General features: G+C 39.9%; 2 protein-coding genes across 7 annotated transcripts in view; both read right to left on the bottom strand.

Annotated features, from left to right (window-relative positions):
- Positions 1-6621, bottom strand: part of NCK1 (NCK adaptor protein 1) — an 87949-nt gene extending 81328 nt beyond the window's left edge. Inside the window, exon 1 of one of the 4 annotated variants that reach the window (XM_058729971.1) lies at positions 6466-6621. The gene's annotated coding sequence lies outside the window, so the exon portion shown is untranslated. Of the gene's footprint in view, positions 1-6067; positions 6205-6380 lie in introns of those variants that run through there. The other 3 variants (XM_058729972.1, XM_058729970.1, XM_058729975.1) reach the window with 3 other exon arrangements.
- Positions 6622-12012: 5391 nt separating this feature from the next.
- SLC35G2 (solute carrier family 35 member G2) overlaps positions 12013-19037 on the bottom strand; it is a 44905-nt gene continuing 37880 nt past the window's right edge. For all 3 annotated transcript variants that reach the window (XM_058729967.1, XM_058729966.1, XM_058729968.1), the window contains one exon: positions 12013-13457. In XM_058729967.1, coding sequence (XP_058585950.1) covers positions 12201-13439 — 1239 coding nt within the window. In that variant the 5' untranslated portion in view covers positions 13440-13457 and the 3' untranslated portion in view covers positions 12013-12200. The remainder of the gene's footprint in view (positions 13458-19037) is intronic.

The raw sequence follows: 19037 nt of genomic DNA, 5'->3' as shown, positions 1-19037 counted from the left end.
TGTATAGTGTATGGTTCTATTGATATATTAAATTCAAAATCAGGGGAAAATAACCTGTAATGATACAGGTCAGAAGAGTAATTAACTTTTGGGGACAAGAAATAATGATAGGGAGGACATATGACTGAGCCTTCTGGAGCACTGGAAATGTTCTATACTTGACCTGGGTGATGGATGTATGTCCACAAATATAAAAAACTCATTGAGTTATACAATGAAATTTGTGTACTTTGCTATTTTAAAAAATTTAACCGTATTTTCTCTAAAAAGTTTTTAAGGAAATTAATGACATTTTCAATTGCATCCCGTAACAGGAATTAATCAAAAGGGGAAAAAAATTAAGGCTTTATACACAAAGATCTGTATTTCACAATTATTTACACTACGGAAAAAAACACCTGGAAATAACATTTAGTAAATGAGTGCCACACAAATGCTGGACCTCTCTGGTGTGAGAGAGAAATTATTTGGCCTCTTTCTATTAGCAGCAGCCAAATTTATTACTAATTGACCTAAGGGAGCCATCTGCCCATAGGGAAGAGCATGTTCACAGGTTCCAAGACCAAAAAAAAAAGAAAAACCAAACCCAGCCTGGCAATAGAAGGCCCAAAGAGCAGCCTAAAGGAAAGGGAAAATGGCAAGAGATGCAGCTAGAAGTGGGCAAAAGCCAAACAATGGAAGGCCTTACAGGCCTTTTTAACAATACAGAAGGGCACCTGGCTGGCTCAGTCAGCGGAGCATGTGACTCTGGATTATGGGGTTGTGAGTTCGAACCCCACAATGGGTGCAGAGATTACTTAAAATCTTTAAAAAGAAAAAAAAATATGGAAAGGAAATGGGAAATAAAAAAAAAAAAAAAAACACAGAAAAATTAAAGTGACTTCCCTAGGCAGCAGAATTGGGGGGGCGGGGGGGGGGGGAGCGAATGGGACTGTACACAAAGTATTCTAAATGTTTCTAAAAATAAAAAATGTTATCAAGAACATGTAGTACCTGTAAGCAATCAAAAATTTCTAAGGAAATTTTTCCAATGCTTGTTTAATTAATAGAATATTTCTGTTGTAAATATAAATTTTTATTTTGCTAGAATACTCAAAATACAGGGCATATTAATTCTTTGTTATATCAATTATTTGAGTTGATCTAAATGTAACATGATTTGGAAGTATGTACTGAAATTTTTGGAAGGCCAATTCTTAAAACAACAACAATAACTAAAAACCTTTTTGGACATATCCATTTTTTAAAAGCCATATTCTCACTGCTTTATTCAATTGGTCTGTTTGAGGAAAAGCAGAAATTATTCATACCATACTTCCATCCAATTCAGCAATCCTTAAATACAATTTCAGGAATACAGAACAAGATAGTCAGTATTTCAACAGTTTATTTTAGCAGATTATTTATTTTTAAATGTTTGTTTATTTATTTTGAGGGGGGAGGGGCAGAGAAAGAGAGAGAGACTCCCTGCTATCTGTGCAGAATCTGACATGGGGCTCGATCCCAGGACCGTGACACCATGACACGAGCTGAAATCAAAAGGTGGATGCTTAACCAACTGAGCCACCCAGGCACCCCACAGCAGATAATTTATTTACACAAATAAAAAACATGCAATTATAGGGGTACCTGGGTGGCTCAGTTGGTTAAGTGTCTGACTTCAGCTCAGGTCATGATCTCATGGTTCATGAGTTCGAGCCCCACGTTGGGCTCTGGGCTGACAGCTCAGCGCATGGAGCCTACTTTGGTTTCTGTGACTCCCTCTCTGCTCCTCCCGTTCATGCTCTGTCTCTTTCTCTCTCTCTCTCTCAAAAACGAATAAACACTAAAAAAAAATTTTTTTAATAAAAAATAATTTAGAAAACAATTATAAACCAGGAAATAAAAGAAAAACAGCTTCTAACCTGTTTCAAACCAAAAGAGGAAAACATTCCCTCCAGAGATATTTTACCTGACAGTTTTCTGTTCTACATTACACCATTTAACTCTTACTACATAAATGTAAAAAAAAAAAAAAAAAAAAAAATACCAAGGCAACCCTGTGCTGATGCTATTAACAGAAACTTTAGAGCCAAAAGGAGAAAAAAATGTCAAGAACAAATATAAAAAAGCTTTGACTCCCGAAATGGAAATGTTTGCAGAATACTTTGCTCAATAAGCAGATTGCTCAATAATCTGCTTCCTGACAGATGAACAAGATGACAAAGTAGAAAAATGTAAAAGTGTTGCTGTTCTAAGAATCTAAAAGAGAAAAAGAACATTTAGCTAGATCATTAAATATAGTTATGATAAACCCTGCAGATTTCCTCCAAACCATTGCAATGTTCACATTTACTCTGAAGACACCCAAACATTCAGTCTCTTTGAATCAAGAGTCAAGCAAACTAACCTTCAGTAGTAATAGTTCTAAGAGATCCACTCACTTTTTAATGAATCATGAACTCCAACTATAGAGATGACAATATTATTTTTGTTAATGCTGTTAATACAGCTAACAAGCATAGAAAAAAGACTTTAAATCAGTTTTAATGATTAAACAATCCAAGTCATAAAGACTCCACTGCCCTTACATACAGGTTTTGAATCTAAATGAGAAGGCACAAAAACACAAAGTGCAAAGTAATGTGAAGCAAATAATACAAAACTACATTGCAAAATATGAGAAGTAGTATAACTTCATAAGAAATTCACAGAAGAGCACCTCGGTGATTAAGTGTCCAACTTTGGCTTAGGTCATGATTTTGAGGTTTGTGAGTTCATGAGTTCCAGCCCTGCATCCAGCTCTGTGCCGGCATCACAGAGCCCGCTTTGGATCCTGTCTCCCTCTCCCTTGGTCCCTCCCCCACTTGTTCCTTCTCTCCCTCCCCCCTCTCAAAAATAAATAAACATTAGGGGCGCCTGGGTGGCTCAGTCGGTTAAGCGTCCAACTTCAGCTCAGGTCACGACTTCAGCTCAGGTCACGATCTCGCAGTCCGCGAGTTCGAGCCCCGCGTCGGGCTCTGGGCTGATGGCTAAGAGCCCGGAGCTTGCTTCCGATTCTGTGTCTCCCTCTCTCTCTGCCCCTCCCCCGTTCATGCTGTGTCTCTCTCTGCCTCAAAAATAAATAAAAGTTAAAAAAAAAATTAATAAAATAAAATAAAATAAACATTAAAAAAAATTCACAGGAAAAAATTTTTTTAAAGAATACAAAGAACTTGGGGCACCTGGGTGGCTCAGTAGGTTAAGCTTAACGGCTCTGATTTTGCCCCAGGACATCATCTCACAGTTCCTGGGCTCAAGCCCCACATCAGGCTCTGCACTAAGACTGTGTAATTCTTTCTCTCCACCCCCCCCTTCTCGTGCTCTTTCTAAATAAACTTAAAAAAAAAAAAAAAAAAGAGCACTTGGGTGGCTCAGTTAGTTAAGCATCCGACTTTGGCTCTGGTCATGATCTCCTGGTTTCTTGAGTTCTGCCCCGAATTGGGCTCTGTGCTTGTGCTGTCAGAATGGAGCCCACTTCAGATCCTTTGTCCCTCTATCTCTCTGCCTCTCCCCTGCTGGCACGTGCATGCATGCACACTCTCTCTCTCTCAAAAATAAACATGAAAAAAAATTAAAATTGAATTAAAAAAAATACACAGAAGTTGACTTAGGAAATCAATGTTTGGGTTTCAGCTCTGCCATCATCACTAGATGTGTGAATTTTAGTGTAGTTATTCTGTATGGATTTCATTTTCCTTACCTATAAAACAAATGGTTGGAATTCCAATGTTCCTGCCATATTGCTTCATATCATGACACAAGCCCACATAAGATTAAAAAAAAAAAAAAAAAAAAAAGGAATGATAAAACAGTAAGGCTATGGATTCAAAGAAAAGCAACAACACAGGTAACAGAAAGTTCTGGAAGGCTGCACTGACTTCAGGACCAAAAATTAAATTTCAACAAAATAGGATTTCATTTGCTACTTTGGTAATAATCTGGGGGGGTTTGAGGGGATTTCTTTTAAAGAATAAGAAGGCTATGGATAGGCAATCAAATTTTCAACAGATACGAAGGCAGACAAACACAAAGTCTAAATGAGAATCAGAGATTGGTTTAGTTAGGATGGACAGCTCCCAGAAAGAAATACCACTGTCATATGAAAAAAAGTAGGCTTTGCGCAGACTATTAGAAGATGAGGAATTCTGAAGTATACTCTGTAGGTAACAGGGAGCTATTGCTGGTTTCACAGTGACGGTTGTGCTGGAAGCATTATTTTAAGATTAAGGCAGAAGGCAGAACATACTGAATAGAGAGAAAAGGTAGGCAGAAAACCTAGTTAAAAGCTAGTGGAAAGGAAAAGATATACGAAAGAAATTTCCAAAAAAATGGTGGATGAAAATTTGCCAATGTTATATTAATGAAAGATGTCAAAGACACAAGGTTTGTGTCTGGATAGCTGAAAGTATGGTATACCAAAACAAAGGCAGCATATATGGAATCAGTAAAATGAGGATCATCCAGATAGAATCATTGCCTTAAACAATCTTTAAACATCAGTTGTCTTCCTAAAACAGCACAGCCAAGTACTTACAAGGAATTTGTTAAATGCTTAGTGATTTCACGGAGTTTCCTCCAATTTTACTTAGCAACTAAATAATCACTTAATCTCCTGATGTAGGTAGAGAACATTTGGTATCTTTCCATATTATAAAGGTAAGTAAATTGTGAAACTTGTTAAACTGTGATACTACGATAGGAAAAAATGGACTGTATCCTGTATTTATTTTTTAATATTTATTCTTTTTGACAGAAAGAGAGAGAGGAGAAAGAGAGGGGGACTGAGGATCAGAAGCAGGCTCTGCACTGACAGCAGTGAGCCAGATGTGGGGCTCGAACTCATGAACCGTGATATCATGACCTGAGCCACCCAGGCCTTTCCAACAAGTGATTTATAACAATAATCACATCAAATCTACCTTGAGCTTTTTGGCAAGAAAGCTCTCAAAGGTCCAAAAGAAAAATAAACCCATAGGCATAAAGTATCATTCAGTATCTAACAAAACATTCTGTGTATGTGTGAAATTTTATTTACATGGACCTGAAAGCACTGGTGAAGCCTGGATTAAAAGATAATGTGCAGAAAAATAAAGCGGAAATTTAAAATGTAATACGTGAACAAGGACAGCTAAGTCTTGAGTACTCTGCAAATAGTGTTTACAGGTATTATAACTATTTCCTCCAGATCACAATTTTCCCAAAAAAGAAAATTCGAGTCTGTGATCAAGATGGAATAAAACTACTATTAAACAACCAATGCTTATTTCTTGAGTTACTATCAAACTGTGAATGGGAGCCTATTTAAGAACTGAACATTACTGACAATTAGCAAACAAACAAAACCTTCTTGGCTTATTTCCCCACATACTTTGTGACCTCGATGAAGACTGAGATTCTAAAAAAAAGTGCTTTCCAAATGCTTAACAAATTGTATGGTTGGTTTTTCATAAATTTACCAAAGTAGGCCTTCTAAAAATGAATACCTCTTGCAACATTTACCCGTTTTGATCAGACAGTGAGCTTCTTCGCTCACCATCCAAGATGGGATTAGAAATTCTCAACTTCATTCTTTCCTAACTCCTACGGTTTCTTACCAAATCTAACGGGTAAAATTATTTTTAGGTGACCAGCTCATCCGTTCGACATTAACTTTAGCTCCTATAATGTTACAGTTCTCAACCCTAAGAAAATCCAGCTTCCCAAGCTTCTAACTGCAAATTTAACTTTTATGCAAGCGCCTAAGAAAACAGTACAAAACCAACTATTGAGATAATTTCTTTCTTTTACCGGGTATATTACACTTAAAGTCAAAAGCTCACAGCGCAAGCAACAAGCAAACGTACGTATGTACAGCAGGTCCACAGTTAAAATAACCCAGATTTCCCGAGAACGAGGGAAACGGCGGGGGGGGGGGGGGCGGCGGGGGGGAGGGGAGGGGCACAGGGCGCATCCCAAGGATGTCCACCCTCAACACAGGTTGCGGCTCCTTCCCCTTCTCTAGCGCTGGAGATGAGCGTGCCCCTTCCCTCCTCTACCAGGTCCCTACCTTCCCGGCCTCGGATTACGCCACAACAGCCAACAGGACTTTTTAGGGAGGAAAAAGAACCGGGGGAGCGCGCACGCCGTACACTCGACCTCCCAGCCTCGCAAGAGCGGCCCGCCAGAGCGAGGCCTGGGGCTGCGCCACCCGGGGCACTGACCAGAGGGTCGTGCGGAGCCGCGGTGCAAACGCCCAGGCCCGGCCGAGCGGCCTCCCCGCCCCCTCCGGCTCAGCTCCGGGCCGGCAGACGGCGCCCGGGGAGCTAACTTCGCCGGAGAAGAGGAAGCGACGCAGCGAGTAACAGGCTGTGTGGACGTACGGGGGAAGGAACCGCTGTCTGCCATCTGCCTGTCGGCAGGACTGTCTCACCTTCCCTCTGCCGGGTCCGTGCGGCCCCAGCTCACCTGAGGAGGGCACCGGGACGCCGCCGCGGCCGCCGCGATGGCCGTTACGGCACGAGGCCTCCGCTCTGCCGCCGCGTAGCTCTCGGGAGAGGGGCGGGAGGCGCGCGGCGAGCGGGCGGGGCTCCAGCACCGACTGGCCGGGAGGCGGCGGGCGGATCCGCGCGGGCAGGAAACCCCCTCCCGGCACAATCCGATAGGCTCAGTCGCTCCCTTCCCTCCTATCCCTGAAGCGATGGCTGTCTGCGCCGCGCTCGGATTGCTCGTGTCCGCATGTCAATCAAGTGGTGTGTAGGGCGTGGAGCTAGCTGAAGCAGCTCCGCGGAGAGAGAGAGCGAGAGGTTGGGAAGCGCTTGGCCTGACCCTGACTCTTGCCGCTTTTGCCTCTTCGGTTGCTCTGGCTGATTACTTTGGGCCTTTCTTCCTCGGTGCCACATTAGGGACTCCATAGCAGAAATTACTGCTTCCCAAGTTAAGCCCCAACTGTTCTGGGAACTCCCTTCTGGTTTCGGCACCTGAAAGAGGGTCTTGCCAGCAGATTTTTAAGGGCGGGGAGCAAAAACGAAAAACAAACCAAACGGCCTGAAATGACGACTTGAGAGAAAAATAGAAGACGTATGGTTAATTTGAGCCATAAACCGAAATAAGCTGAGGCTGATGGCCTTGCAAGTGCCCTGGTGCGTGGATAGCTTTCCAGTCTCTGTGGTAGCCATTCTGTGAGGAGGACAATGACTTTCGGTGCCAGGTGTGCCCATTCTTGGGGACCCAGCCCCAGCCACCTGCCGGGTCATCAATAAGTTGGTTCTCCCCACGCCGGTACTACAGCCCCTCGCCCCCAGCGGGCATTATTCCTCCCGAACTATCTCTGTGGCTCCGCTTCCTTGCCTCCTCAAGGAAGCTTGCTGTGTTAGGTACCTTTCATGAAGCACTGGTATTTTCCCCACCCAAGCTGTTAAAAGAGTTTGTCCGTATCCGTACCTGGATGGTAGACTCTATTAAGTCAGGAACCATGTCAGTATTGTTTTTCTCCACTGCCTAGTACTTGCTAAATCGTTAAGTAAATATAGTTTAAGTAAAAATTAATACATTTTCCTATCCCTTCTTTAATCCTGGCCCTGACCGTAACTCCCAAGAGTTCACACTTTTCTGCATTTAACTTCAAAATTATTCATTTGAGTGCTGATATGTATGGTTTGGTTGCTATTATTTAGGATCACAAGGTCAAGCACAAACCACCTATTGACCCCTTCCTGGCTTCAAGTTGGCTCCAGCAAGTAAACCATGAAACTCTTGACAACAGCTATTCTATGTCTATGTCCCATTATTAGCATCCAAAATGAATAATGGAAGTGAATTTTAAATTTATTCTAAGGGTCTAAATACCTTTGCATATTTTATAGTGGCTGTTGCAGTTATATCCCCTCCCAAAATTTGTATGTTGAATCCCTAACCTCCAATGTGATTGTATTTGAATATAGGGCCTTTAAGGAAGTACTTAAGACTTTTTGAGATGGTAAGAGTGGGGACCCAATCCTATAGGATTAGTGTTCCTATAGAAAGAGATAACAGAGAGCTTGCTATCTGCACCATGAAAAGGACAGTGGCAAGGGGGCCATGTGTAAGCCTGGAAGACAGCTGTCCCCTGTAATTGACCATGCTGGCATCCTGATGTGGGACTTCAGCTTCTAGTTGTTGGTATTTTGTTATTGGAACCCAAGCTAACACAATAGTTTTATTTGTTGATACATCTTATAAAGTTATGGATTGAGATACTATTATACTCATTTTTGAAGCTGGAGAAAGGATTGTTCAAAGGTTAAAGCTGTTCCTCCAAAATCATACAACAAACTATTAGCAAAATGTGGCTCAGTTCAATTCTACTTACATATTTGACATGTGATGCGGTTGGAGGTGTTAATACAAATACTACAGGTAAAGTGGTTCTTGCCATCAGGTAGCTCTGTCTTAACCACTGCCTTAAGTGGGGAAAATAAACCCAGAAAAATATGCTGAAGTCGTAAGTTTAGATTTTATTGTGTAAGGGAATATGTATGTCTTGAGTTCTGTGTGTCACCTATTTAAACAATAGAAGAAGTAAGAGAAAGAGTTTTTTAAAAAGGCTTTTTGTTCCCTATAAACATGTTTGTTTTGTTTTGTTTTTTCCTTTTAGTGGTCCTTCTTCAAGTTTCCTCATCACCCATTCTTACCAGGACATCTTAAAAAAAAAAAAAAAGAAAAGTTCAAAAAAATATGAAAAGGAGAAAAAGTTGAATAAAAATGATGATGAAACAAAAATAATGATGAAACAAAAAAGCATTGGAAAAGGGTAGATAGGCAAAAATCATGTATGAAATTGCATTATGGTGACTTAGAAGGAATGGAGTACATGTTGTCATGGGGTGGGAGTTGTCCCAGAGACTTCCTTTCACACACTCTCCCCAACTTCCAAACATAAACATGCGCATGGCTTCTTCTTCCTCTCTTTTAGCGGAACTCAAACCAAAAATGGGAATCACCCCTGCTAATTAGTGCTGAGTGGACCAGGGACTAGCCAGAATCAGATGACAATAAAATTTGGGCCAAAACATATGACCTCTGGACTGGAAATGGGGCTTTGGAAATGTAAGCAATAGCAGGTCTAGGATAAAAACATGCAGGCAGCTCACTTCATTAATCCCAAAGGAAAGGATTTGGGAAGACAAGGAAGGGAAAAACAAGCCTCCGTATCTCAAGACCTTTCCCAGGAGACTTGATAGCTTATAGTTAGAAATGATGAGACAATGATCTGCTTGAGCATCACTGCTGGGTAGGACAGTTTAGGACAACAACAATGAAAAAAAAAGCCCTACCTGCTAATCAATAAGAAGTAACTAATCACAAGCTTGACTGTGAAGTATAGAAATTAGGGGACCCTGGCAACTAAATTTAATATCTGGACTGAGTATTGTTATGCCTTTACGGGAATTACTTCAACAAAAATTTATTGAGTCCTCTCTGTGGTAGGCACTGCAATAGGTGCTAGAGATCTGAAGATCAGTCTTAGACTGAAAGGAGCTCAATCCAGTGTCAGAGAATGAGCTTTAAATATATTTATTATTAATATAGTTAATACAGCTATAGATATGTACAGGGGAGCATTAAGCCACAGGGAGAGTTGTGTGGTCAGGCTAGTCAGGCAAATAAGAAGGCAAAGAAGAGAAGGGTTTTCCACATAGAGGGGCCTGCACTGAAAAAGGTATTACACAATCAAAAAGGTATTACACAACATTGCTGGAGCTGAAGATGACTAGAAATGTAAGCACTAGCAGGTTATAGAAATTAAGGACTTGATTCTATAGATGATAGGAAGCCATCGAAGGTTTTTTTTGTTTGTGATTGTTTTCAGCACTTTAAAATTTCATTGTGTTGTTTTCTGGCCTCCATTGTTTCTGACGAAAAGCTAGCTGTAAGTTTCATTGTTTTCCTGTATGTCTTCCCACCCCCCCTCCCCGGCTGCTTTTAAAGTTTTGTTTCTAGGTTTTTCAGCACTTGCACTACGTTTCTAGGTGTGGCTGGTTTTCTTTGTATTTATGCAGCTTAGAGTTCACCTATTTCTCTAGATCTGTGGATTGCTGTTTGTTGTTGCTGTTTCCTTTTATCAAATTTAGAAAACTTTTGGCCAATATTTCTTTCTGCCCCTTTCCCTCTCTTTTCTGAGACATTTACATTTATGCTAGACTTCTTTCTCCTTAGTACCAGTCATTTTAGGCTTTGTTCATTTTTTTTTTTTTCAAATCTTTTTTCTTCTGTGCTTCAATTTGGATAATTTCTTCAATTTAGATAATTGAGATCCAGTGTCTGGTAATTCCTGAAAATCTGAACATTAACATTTTCCCAAAAGCACAGTGACCCTATTAATGACTGTGGGTTCCTTTGAGGAAAGTTTAGAGACATATTAGTCAAGAAGACAGAAATCACAAGATATTACAACAGAGAGAATCTGGTATTGGGTACTGAAGGACTGAAAAAGCAAAAAAGGGAGCGCTGCAGTAGACCAGAAGGATAACTGTACAGAGCAGCTATGACCATTAGGGCAACTGAAAAAGAAGGGTCAAGGCTGGACTATAAGGTCTCAGACACTCAGAGGAATGACCCAGCTGAGCAGTAGCTCAGTTCCCTGAAAGGATGCTGTTTAACTGGTCCTCCAACCGCTGAGAGGGATAAGATGAAGCTGGTTGGGGATGGAGGAGTGCCAAAAGAAGCTCAAGGCTGAGATCAATTGCTGCTGCTGAAGCAAAGGACTATTGCTTACCGCTGGGGTAACAATGACAGAAACTGCAAACAAATAGAAAGGTGGAAATCCTTTCTCCCCTTCTGTCCTCCAGTCTCCCTCTAATGCCTTTTATTGGTGGGACCTGGTGAGACACCAGCTGGCACAGGAAAAATGTTCTTTGCAGGGTCTGAGCCATTGCATCACAGAGGAAAGTACAGAAGGGTGAATCTGGAGCTAAGATACCTCAATAACAATATCTTAATAACCATATTAACATTTGTTGTGCTAAATTAGTAAAAATTGCCCAAATTAGACCCAAATTAATACTTTTACAGACTTGTATGTTTTTATACTTGTATGCTTATATGCTTTTACAGACTTGTATGCCCCTCTGAAAAGAATTTCAAGTTACCATGTTATAACAATTTTCTGCTATACTGTGATTCCTGTTACTGTCTTTAGTAAAGAGTATCTTTACGGCAGCGCACATATGTACTTGCTACAAAATCATAAACAAGGACAGTTTTGGAAAAGATTTGTAAAACTGAGGATAAATAGACCCTGCCCCCACATTACGTCTCCCACAATTAGGCACAAAAAGGCATAGACCAAGTAGAGCTGTCAAGAATCCAGTCTTCTCCCTACTTCCATTTTGTATGCATTACTTAATGTAGCCTTAGCAAAGAGAAGACAAATTTCCTATTTGAAAGTAGGACAACCACTATGGTCATTGAAAAAGCAACACTATTCCTTTGTTCCCTCTTTCTTGCCTCAACTCAAGCTTCCTTACCCAACCCAATCACCCCTAGTTTTCTTTTTTCTTTAAATGTTTTTTTTTTCCAAATGTATATTTATTTTTGAGAGATCTCAAGCAGGGGAAGGGCAGAGAGAGGGAGACAGAAGATCTGAAGCAGACTCTGTGCTGACAGTGGTGAGTCTGATGTGGGGCTCAAACCCACAAACCATGAGATCATGACCTGAGCCAAAGTCAGACACTCAACCAACAGAGCCACCCAGGCACCCCTCACCTCTAGTTTTCTAATATAAATAGGTGACAAAACAGGGCTTGGTATTAAGCATTTTACCTTATTGTGTACTTTTCAAAAATGAATATTTTTGAATATTGAAGGATTTTTGTTGAACACTTGTAGAACATTGGGCATGAACATTTTTTTAGGACAACAGACGTTCCATTCAAAAGAGGTCATTTCCTCAAGTCTTATGTTCTTTAGTGATGAAAGTTAACATTCTCCTACCACAATTACCTTTTGTTAATAACAGTAAAGACACTGGGTTCATGATGTTTCACATATTTATTAATATTTGTTTTTGAATATATTAGACTAGAATTTTCTACATCTGCATATATTAATTATATATTATATAGCACTCTGTCACTTATACAACACAAAACATTTATAGGTAAACATTAAAATGGCAGTGTACCTATGAATAAGTGAATGTTAACAAAATAATAATCAAGTCTTCACTTGATGGGAGAGTCTAGGATTTCCTGATAATCCTGCCTTCTTAAATTCCTCCAATAAAGTTTATAACCAGCAAGGACAAAAACACTAATCATAATGATTACCCCTCCAAAAACATCATAGACACTAGGAAATATGTGTAACACTAGAAGCTGCAAGACCATAGCTACTACAATCTCCAGGTGTTGCACTGTGCTGACCAAAGCTGGATGGAATTTGTCCAAGGCATAATAAACTCCTAAGAATGCTGCAGTAGAACAGACACATATGGCAATGAGATAACTCCAGGTTTCTCCATCTAATGGGATGATGGGTTCTTGAAGAACAAACATAGTAGATATTCCCCAGATTGTCCCAGTCCAACCAAAGGTAAATAGTGCAGTCCACATGCTAATCTTCTCTTTAATGGATCTGTATACTATCATGGAAAGAGCAGTGGTCAGTCCAGCCATCACAGTCATAGTATACCCAAAGGCTTCTTTCCAGGCATTTAACAAAGAATTGTCTTCATCAACAATGTTGGGGATCATGACAAGACAAACACCTAAGATGCTGCAAACAACAGTAGCCATGTCAACATAAGCCATTTTCTCATCCACAAGTAAAAAAGCTAAAATGGCACTGAAGACTGTGGTTGTGGCTCTCCACATAGTGGTCCCATTGCTGGGAGGAACTATTGAAAATGACGTATAAGCACAGGTGATAGAAATGACATTGCATACACCATAAAAGAAGAGTCGTAATCTGTATCCACTGGGTCCAAAGGGCGCCTCCTGGTAGTAACACACAACTAACACAGACAAGACCTGCAAGACAGAACGGATAAAAATCAGTTCTAGAGATGGAACTTTAGAACGGTCAGAAACAAGCCTAGTGATAAGAGCTACACATCCATGAGCCAAAGCAGATCCAAACAGCACTATCCACATTTTTCTGGATTGAAAAATGTTTTTTTCTGCAAAGCTCTGGAACTGTCCAATATCATCCGTCATTGGGTCTTCCGTTGGTGGAGATCGAGTATCCATGGTTCCAAAGAAAGTTCTTCCTTTTCTTTTCATTTCACTCAGTAGGCCTTTCTTTGGATTTTCTTCCATAAAATTTCCATAGTCTTCATTGATTTCTTCATATCCATCATCCCCAGGCTGGGGATAATGAGAAGTATATTTCACCATCACAGTGTTGGGATGTATTTTCACCCGTTTTTTAACTGGATATTTTTTGGAGGGAGAAGTATCCATTTCTTCAGATAAGCAATTCTATTTAAGAAAAAAAAAAGACAAATGTACATATTCATTCAGTGGAAATTTAATTTTAATTTCTATTATAATCATACACACCAATTTAGTAATAGAAAGTAGAGGTTGTTAACAGGAGTTTTTAAAAAAAGTAATAGGAAGAGAAGATCTGGCTGTGCCTTATCAGATGTAAGAGGCCCAATGAAATTGTCTGCACTTTTTTCACTTTTATTCTATGTCTGCCCCTATTTCTCATTCTGCTTATTCTTTGTCTCGTGCAGCCCATTGCTTATCTTTACACCTCAAACAACTGATATTTTCCCATCTTTTCGTTCCTATGTGTTTCTCCACTCATCCAATAAGAAAAACACAGAAAAGTAAATAACAACTTAGATAAAATCTTTCCTTTCTACTGTGTTCCTTGTCTATTATAAATTTTAAGTGGATAAGTCCAATGTTTTTTGAATAATCCCTTCTGTATAATATCACATTTACCTCTATATTACTAATTATAGTCTTTTAGACATTTATTCTGGGCTCCCCATACATATTTAGATAGACAAAAATTAGAAAATTAATAAAATGGGGGTGCCTGGGTGGCTTGGTCAGTTAAACATCTTACTCTTGACCTCAGCTCAGATCTTGACAAGCCCCACGATGGGCTCCGTGCTAGGTGTGGAGGCTACTTAAAAAATAATAGATAAATAAATAAACAAACAAATAAATAAGTGGCTTTAGTGACAGTCATGCATTGTTGGTGTGTATTACATCTCTGATGAGCAATTGGTTAATATGTATTAAGATTTTGACTGAAACTACTCTTTAACTCAGCAATATCACTTCTTTTTTTTTTTAAAGAGCTTCAAGGTTTGTTGTTTTTTTTTGTTGTTGTTGTTCACTGTTTATTTATTTATTTTTGAGAGAGCACAAGTGGGGAGAGGGGCAGAGAGAGAAAGGAAGACAGAGAATCTGAAGCAGGCTCCAGGCTCTGAGCTGTCAGCATAGAGCCCAATACGGGGCTCGAACCCATGAACTGTGAGATCACGACCTGAGTCAAAGTTAGACACTTAACCAACTGAGCCACCCAGGCACCCCTCAGCAATATCACTTCTAAGATTTTATCCTGAAGAATTGACCACAAGATGCTTTTTATCTTATGTGTTTAAAAAAAGGAAAAATAATACATTTTTATATGTGCTTATATAACATACAGAAATTATGGAAAGATACAAAGTAAACTAACAATAATTAGGGTAGAACAAGGAACAAGAATGGAGGAAAACATTTTTACTGTATACTTTTTTGTATTTTTATTTTTGAATCACAATAGTGTTCAAAAAATTAGATTATAAACTAAAACAAAATGTTCTGCTATTTTAGAAAAAGAGCATACAAAAAATTATGGAAAAAAATGTATGAATAAGAGGGTTCATTGTAGCTTACCCCAATGTCCCTTCATAAATTAAAATACTATGCTATACATCCATTAAAAACAAGACAGATCTTTATTGACACTGAAAGATGTCCATGACATTTTGTTGAGTAGGAAAAAAGCTTGTTGTAAGGATTAAATGAGATAATGCATATAAAAAATTTGGCACAGTGCAGGCACATCATGAATCCTCAATAAATGTTGACAAGAATTCAGTTTCCTTTTACCTATAATTAACTCTCTTAAAACAATAGGTATCTTCTACATTGTTTCTTTCCTCAAGACTTGTATCTGTTCACTCAGTTCTCTTTTCTGTTCATTCTCTCTCTCTTTTTCGAAGAACAATTTCCTATTTCCTTCCCAATGATTTCTCCCTTCTAAAAAAAAAAGAAAGAAAGAAAGAAAGAAAAGAAACCTTTTTATTTTTTTGTCCTTATAACATACTCCCTGTCCTTGCCAAAAACTCACCAGTTCCAGGATCTTAAACCATGGTCTAGAAATCAAATCCTATTTTGTTCTTTGACACCATCTGGGTAGCCAACTGTTTCATTCCTCTTTACTCTTTTCTCTTCTAAACAACACCATCTTCAGTTGGAAGAAGTCATTTTAAAAAAACACCACCTGTACATCCAAGTTTTTCACTTTCCTAGCCTGGACCTCCCACTTACAGTCATTCCTGCATATTGCTATCAAGCCAATATGATGTTCTTTTCTTCCAACTTTTTTTAAAATTTATTTTGAGAGAGAGAGAGAGAGAGAGAGCACACACAAGTGGGGGAGGGGCAGAGAGAGAGAGGGAGGGAAAGAGAATCCCAAGCAGGCTCCACACTGCCAGCGCAGAGACCACTGTGGGGCTCGAACTCATGAATTGTGAGATCATGACCCAAACCAAAGTGAAGAGCCAGACGCTTAACCAACTGAGCCACCCAGGTATTCCTTTTTTCTTCCAACTTTTATCATGTTGTGACTTCAGCTTCAATAATCCCAAATTGAATAGTCTTCATCTCCCACATAGATTTTCCTTCCCTAACCTCCTCATTTTTGTTTGCGATACCACCATTTCTCCGGTTCCCCAAACTAGAAACCAGGGAATACTCTCAATTATCCTTTTTGCTGTTATACTTCCATTTGGTCATCAATCTTACTGTTCTTGTCTTTGAAATATTTCTGATTTTTCCTTTCTTCTCCAATTCCATTTTACCTTTGTGATTCTGGATCAGGTTATTGTGAATTCCTATCTAGAATATTGCAACAGCATCCTAACTAGACTCCTTAAATCCTAACCCTTCTCCCTTAAAATCTGTCTATATTATACCACTGCCACTTTAGTCTGTCTTTAAAAGATTCAAAACAAAACAAAAATTTCCCTTAAGCTTTCCCCACTTAAGAACCTACAGTGATTTTTTTTTTTTTTCCTGGCTACCTCACTGAATCTCAACTCTTTTGCTTGGCTCTCCAGACCCTACCTCATCTAGCCCCTATCAGTACTTGACTCCTTAACACACATACTGCTGTGATCAGTCCAGTGCCCTCCCTGATCTCACTCCCTACATGTACATGTCTAAGTCTTTATACTCATGAGTTTCCTCTGCTCCAACTTTCTAAACACTGCTCATTTTTTAAGAAGGGCCAGTCCAAATTTTGCCTTTTAGAAACAAGCCTTCCCTGGTCACTCTAGCCTCTTATTTTTTTCCTTTCTTGTTTAACATCTGCAGTAGTTCTTCTAATTTTTGTAATCTAATCATTTTATTATTTAGTTGTCTCAACTCGGTGGCATTTCATCTCCAGCTACTGTACTCAAATTTCTATCTTAAAATCTCCTTTCCTTGCGGGGCACCTGGGTGACTCAGTAGGTTAAGCGTCCAACTTCGGCTTGAGGTCATGATCTCACAGTTTGTGAGTTCGAGCTCTGTGTCAGGCTCTGTGCTGACAGCTCAGAGAGAGGAGCCTGGTTCAGATTCTGTGTCTCCCTCTCTGTTCCTTCCCACGCGCACCCTGTCAAAAATAAAGATTAAAAAAAGATTTTTTTTAATCTCTTTTCCTTGCTAGTCAGCAAGTATCTTGATGACATCTCTGTTAGAACGCATACCTTCTCATGTGCTACCCATTGTTAAAGTTTTGTCTTATATCCATTAAAAACTTTCCCGTTCCCATTGCAGCCAGATTTATAGCTCCAGGGGCACGGACAGGGAGAGAATGTGTTCTGCCATTTTGCTCCTTCTCCCATTCCCTCCCTTTGGAGTCTGTGGGACGGTGGGGACTCTGCCTCTGGGACACCTCTTCCATCTCCCTATTCTAGGCTCTAGCTCCCCCTGGTATATTGGCACAGGGAGAAAGGAAAAGGAAAAGAACACATGTTTTATATTGGCTCCAGTTTTGTGGCTTTTTGATGTATAAACTTGGCTGTGCCGAACTACATTCCCTACTTATTTAATCGAAACTAATCTGGGTGTTGCTGTAAAGGTATTTTGCAGATGTGAGAAAAATCCCTAATCAGTGACTTTAAGCTAATCAAAAGAAAGTGTACTCTGTATGGGCCTGACCTGATTGGGTGAGCCCTTTAAAAGAGGGCTTAGGCTTTTCTTGGGTTTGGATATTCCAAATATTTAACTCCCTTAGGGTTACAGCCTACTCTCGATCTTCTTTCCTCATTGCCAGTGGGCAAAGCTTCAGCCTGTGCTCATGGGATTCCAACATGTTCTTGATCTTCTCTTCCTGACTGCCTGCCCTACAGACTTCAGACTTGTTTATCCAGTCCCCACAATTATATTAGCCAATTCCTTGTAATAAATCTCTTACTGATTCTGAGTCTCAGGTTGAACCCTGATTCTGACAACATGTTGGAATTCATTCTTTGATTGTTGTCTTTGTTTCTCTGTTAGCTCTGATAGGTCACTGATACTTTCTTTCTAGGTTGTAGGTATCCAAATTCAGGCTATCCTGGGGAAATTTTGTAGGGCCTCCCCAGTGCATAAATCCCTGATGTGACAGCACCTCCTCCCCTAGGGCTTATGGCCCACAGATTTTTGCTGCTAGGTCCTCTTCCCTGGAGGACATCTCTCTTGGGCAGGCACCAACAGTATTTACCGGAAACACATACCCTTACCACTCAGTGGAGTGTGCCGCTGTCCCCTTCTCTCCAACTTTATTTCTCTTCATTCAAACAAGCAAAGGGCAAATTAAAATGTGCTATCTAAGCAGACTTAGAAATGGAGAATGAGAAGGCACACTCAATCATCATACATAATGATCTGGTAACCTTTACCCTCAGTCAGCTATAAGAGGGGACTTGCCTCTCCCTTCTCCCATTAGGAAAAAGCATAACGTTTTTCTTAAACCAAAGACCATAAAGATAATATGATCCCTGTGACAGATAGTATTTTTCAAAAAGAACCACAAATCTAGTATCTCCTATACTACATGTTTGGTTGTGTTTTGGGTTTTTTTAACGTGAATTTGACATTATTAAATAGAAAGGTAGGGTCTATATCTCCTCCCATTAAAAGTAGGTAGGCTTCCGTGACTGTTTCAACCAATAGAGTATGGCACAAGTGGCATATTGTGACTTCTGAGGTGAGGTCATAAGAAGTGAAACCGCTATGCCTTCCTCTGGTAGCTCTGAGGCTACCAAGGTGTGAGGATGCTCAAACTAGCCCATGTAGAGAAACCATATAGAATGGTTCTGAAACTATATAAAGAGAGAGAAATGCCTGGCCACGCCCCAGCCCCCAGCTGCTCTAACCCCTTGCTGTTCCAACTGTAGCCACCCATCTGATTTCAAGTATATAAGAGACCTTGAGTCAGAATCTCCCTGCCAAGTACTTTCCAAATTCCTGATCTACAGAAACTATGACAGATAATAAAATGATTGTTGTTTAAGTTACTCAGCTTTGGAGTGATTTGTTACCTGTGGTAGATACCTGGAATACCAGTTATCCAGTGCCTTCCCCAGTATTTTAAGGAATGGGAAGGAGTAGGGATCTCAGTGATAATTAAAGGAAAGGCCTCTTATATCTGGCCCTAACTGATGGACTTTCAAAAGTGGAGCATTTTGCCCTCCATTGTAAGATCATGGACACTAATTCCAAGATAAAAGTTTTATTCTACATCCTATTAGGCATACATTAGTGTATTTAACCTTAGTCTACCTGCATACTTTAAACTGTTAT

Source organism: Neofelis nebulosa, chromosome 5 (assembly GCF_028018385.1).
Source record: "Neofelis nebulosa isolate mNeoNeb1 chromosome 5, mNeoNeb1.pri, whole genome shotgun sequence".
Taxonomy (NCBI): Eukaryota; Metazoa; Chordata; class Mammalia; order Carnivora; family Felidae; genus Neofelis; species Neofelis nebulosa.
Note: the sequence above shows the minus strand (reverse complement) of the source record. Positions and strands in the feature narration are given on the sequence as shown.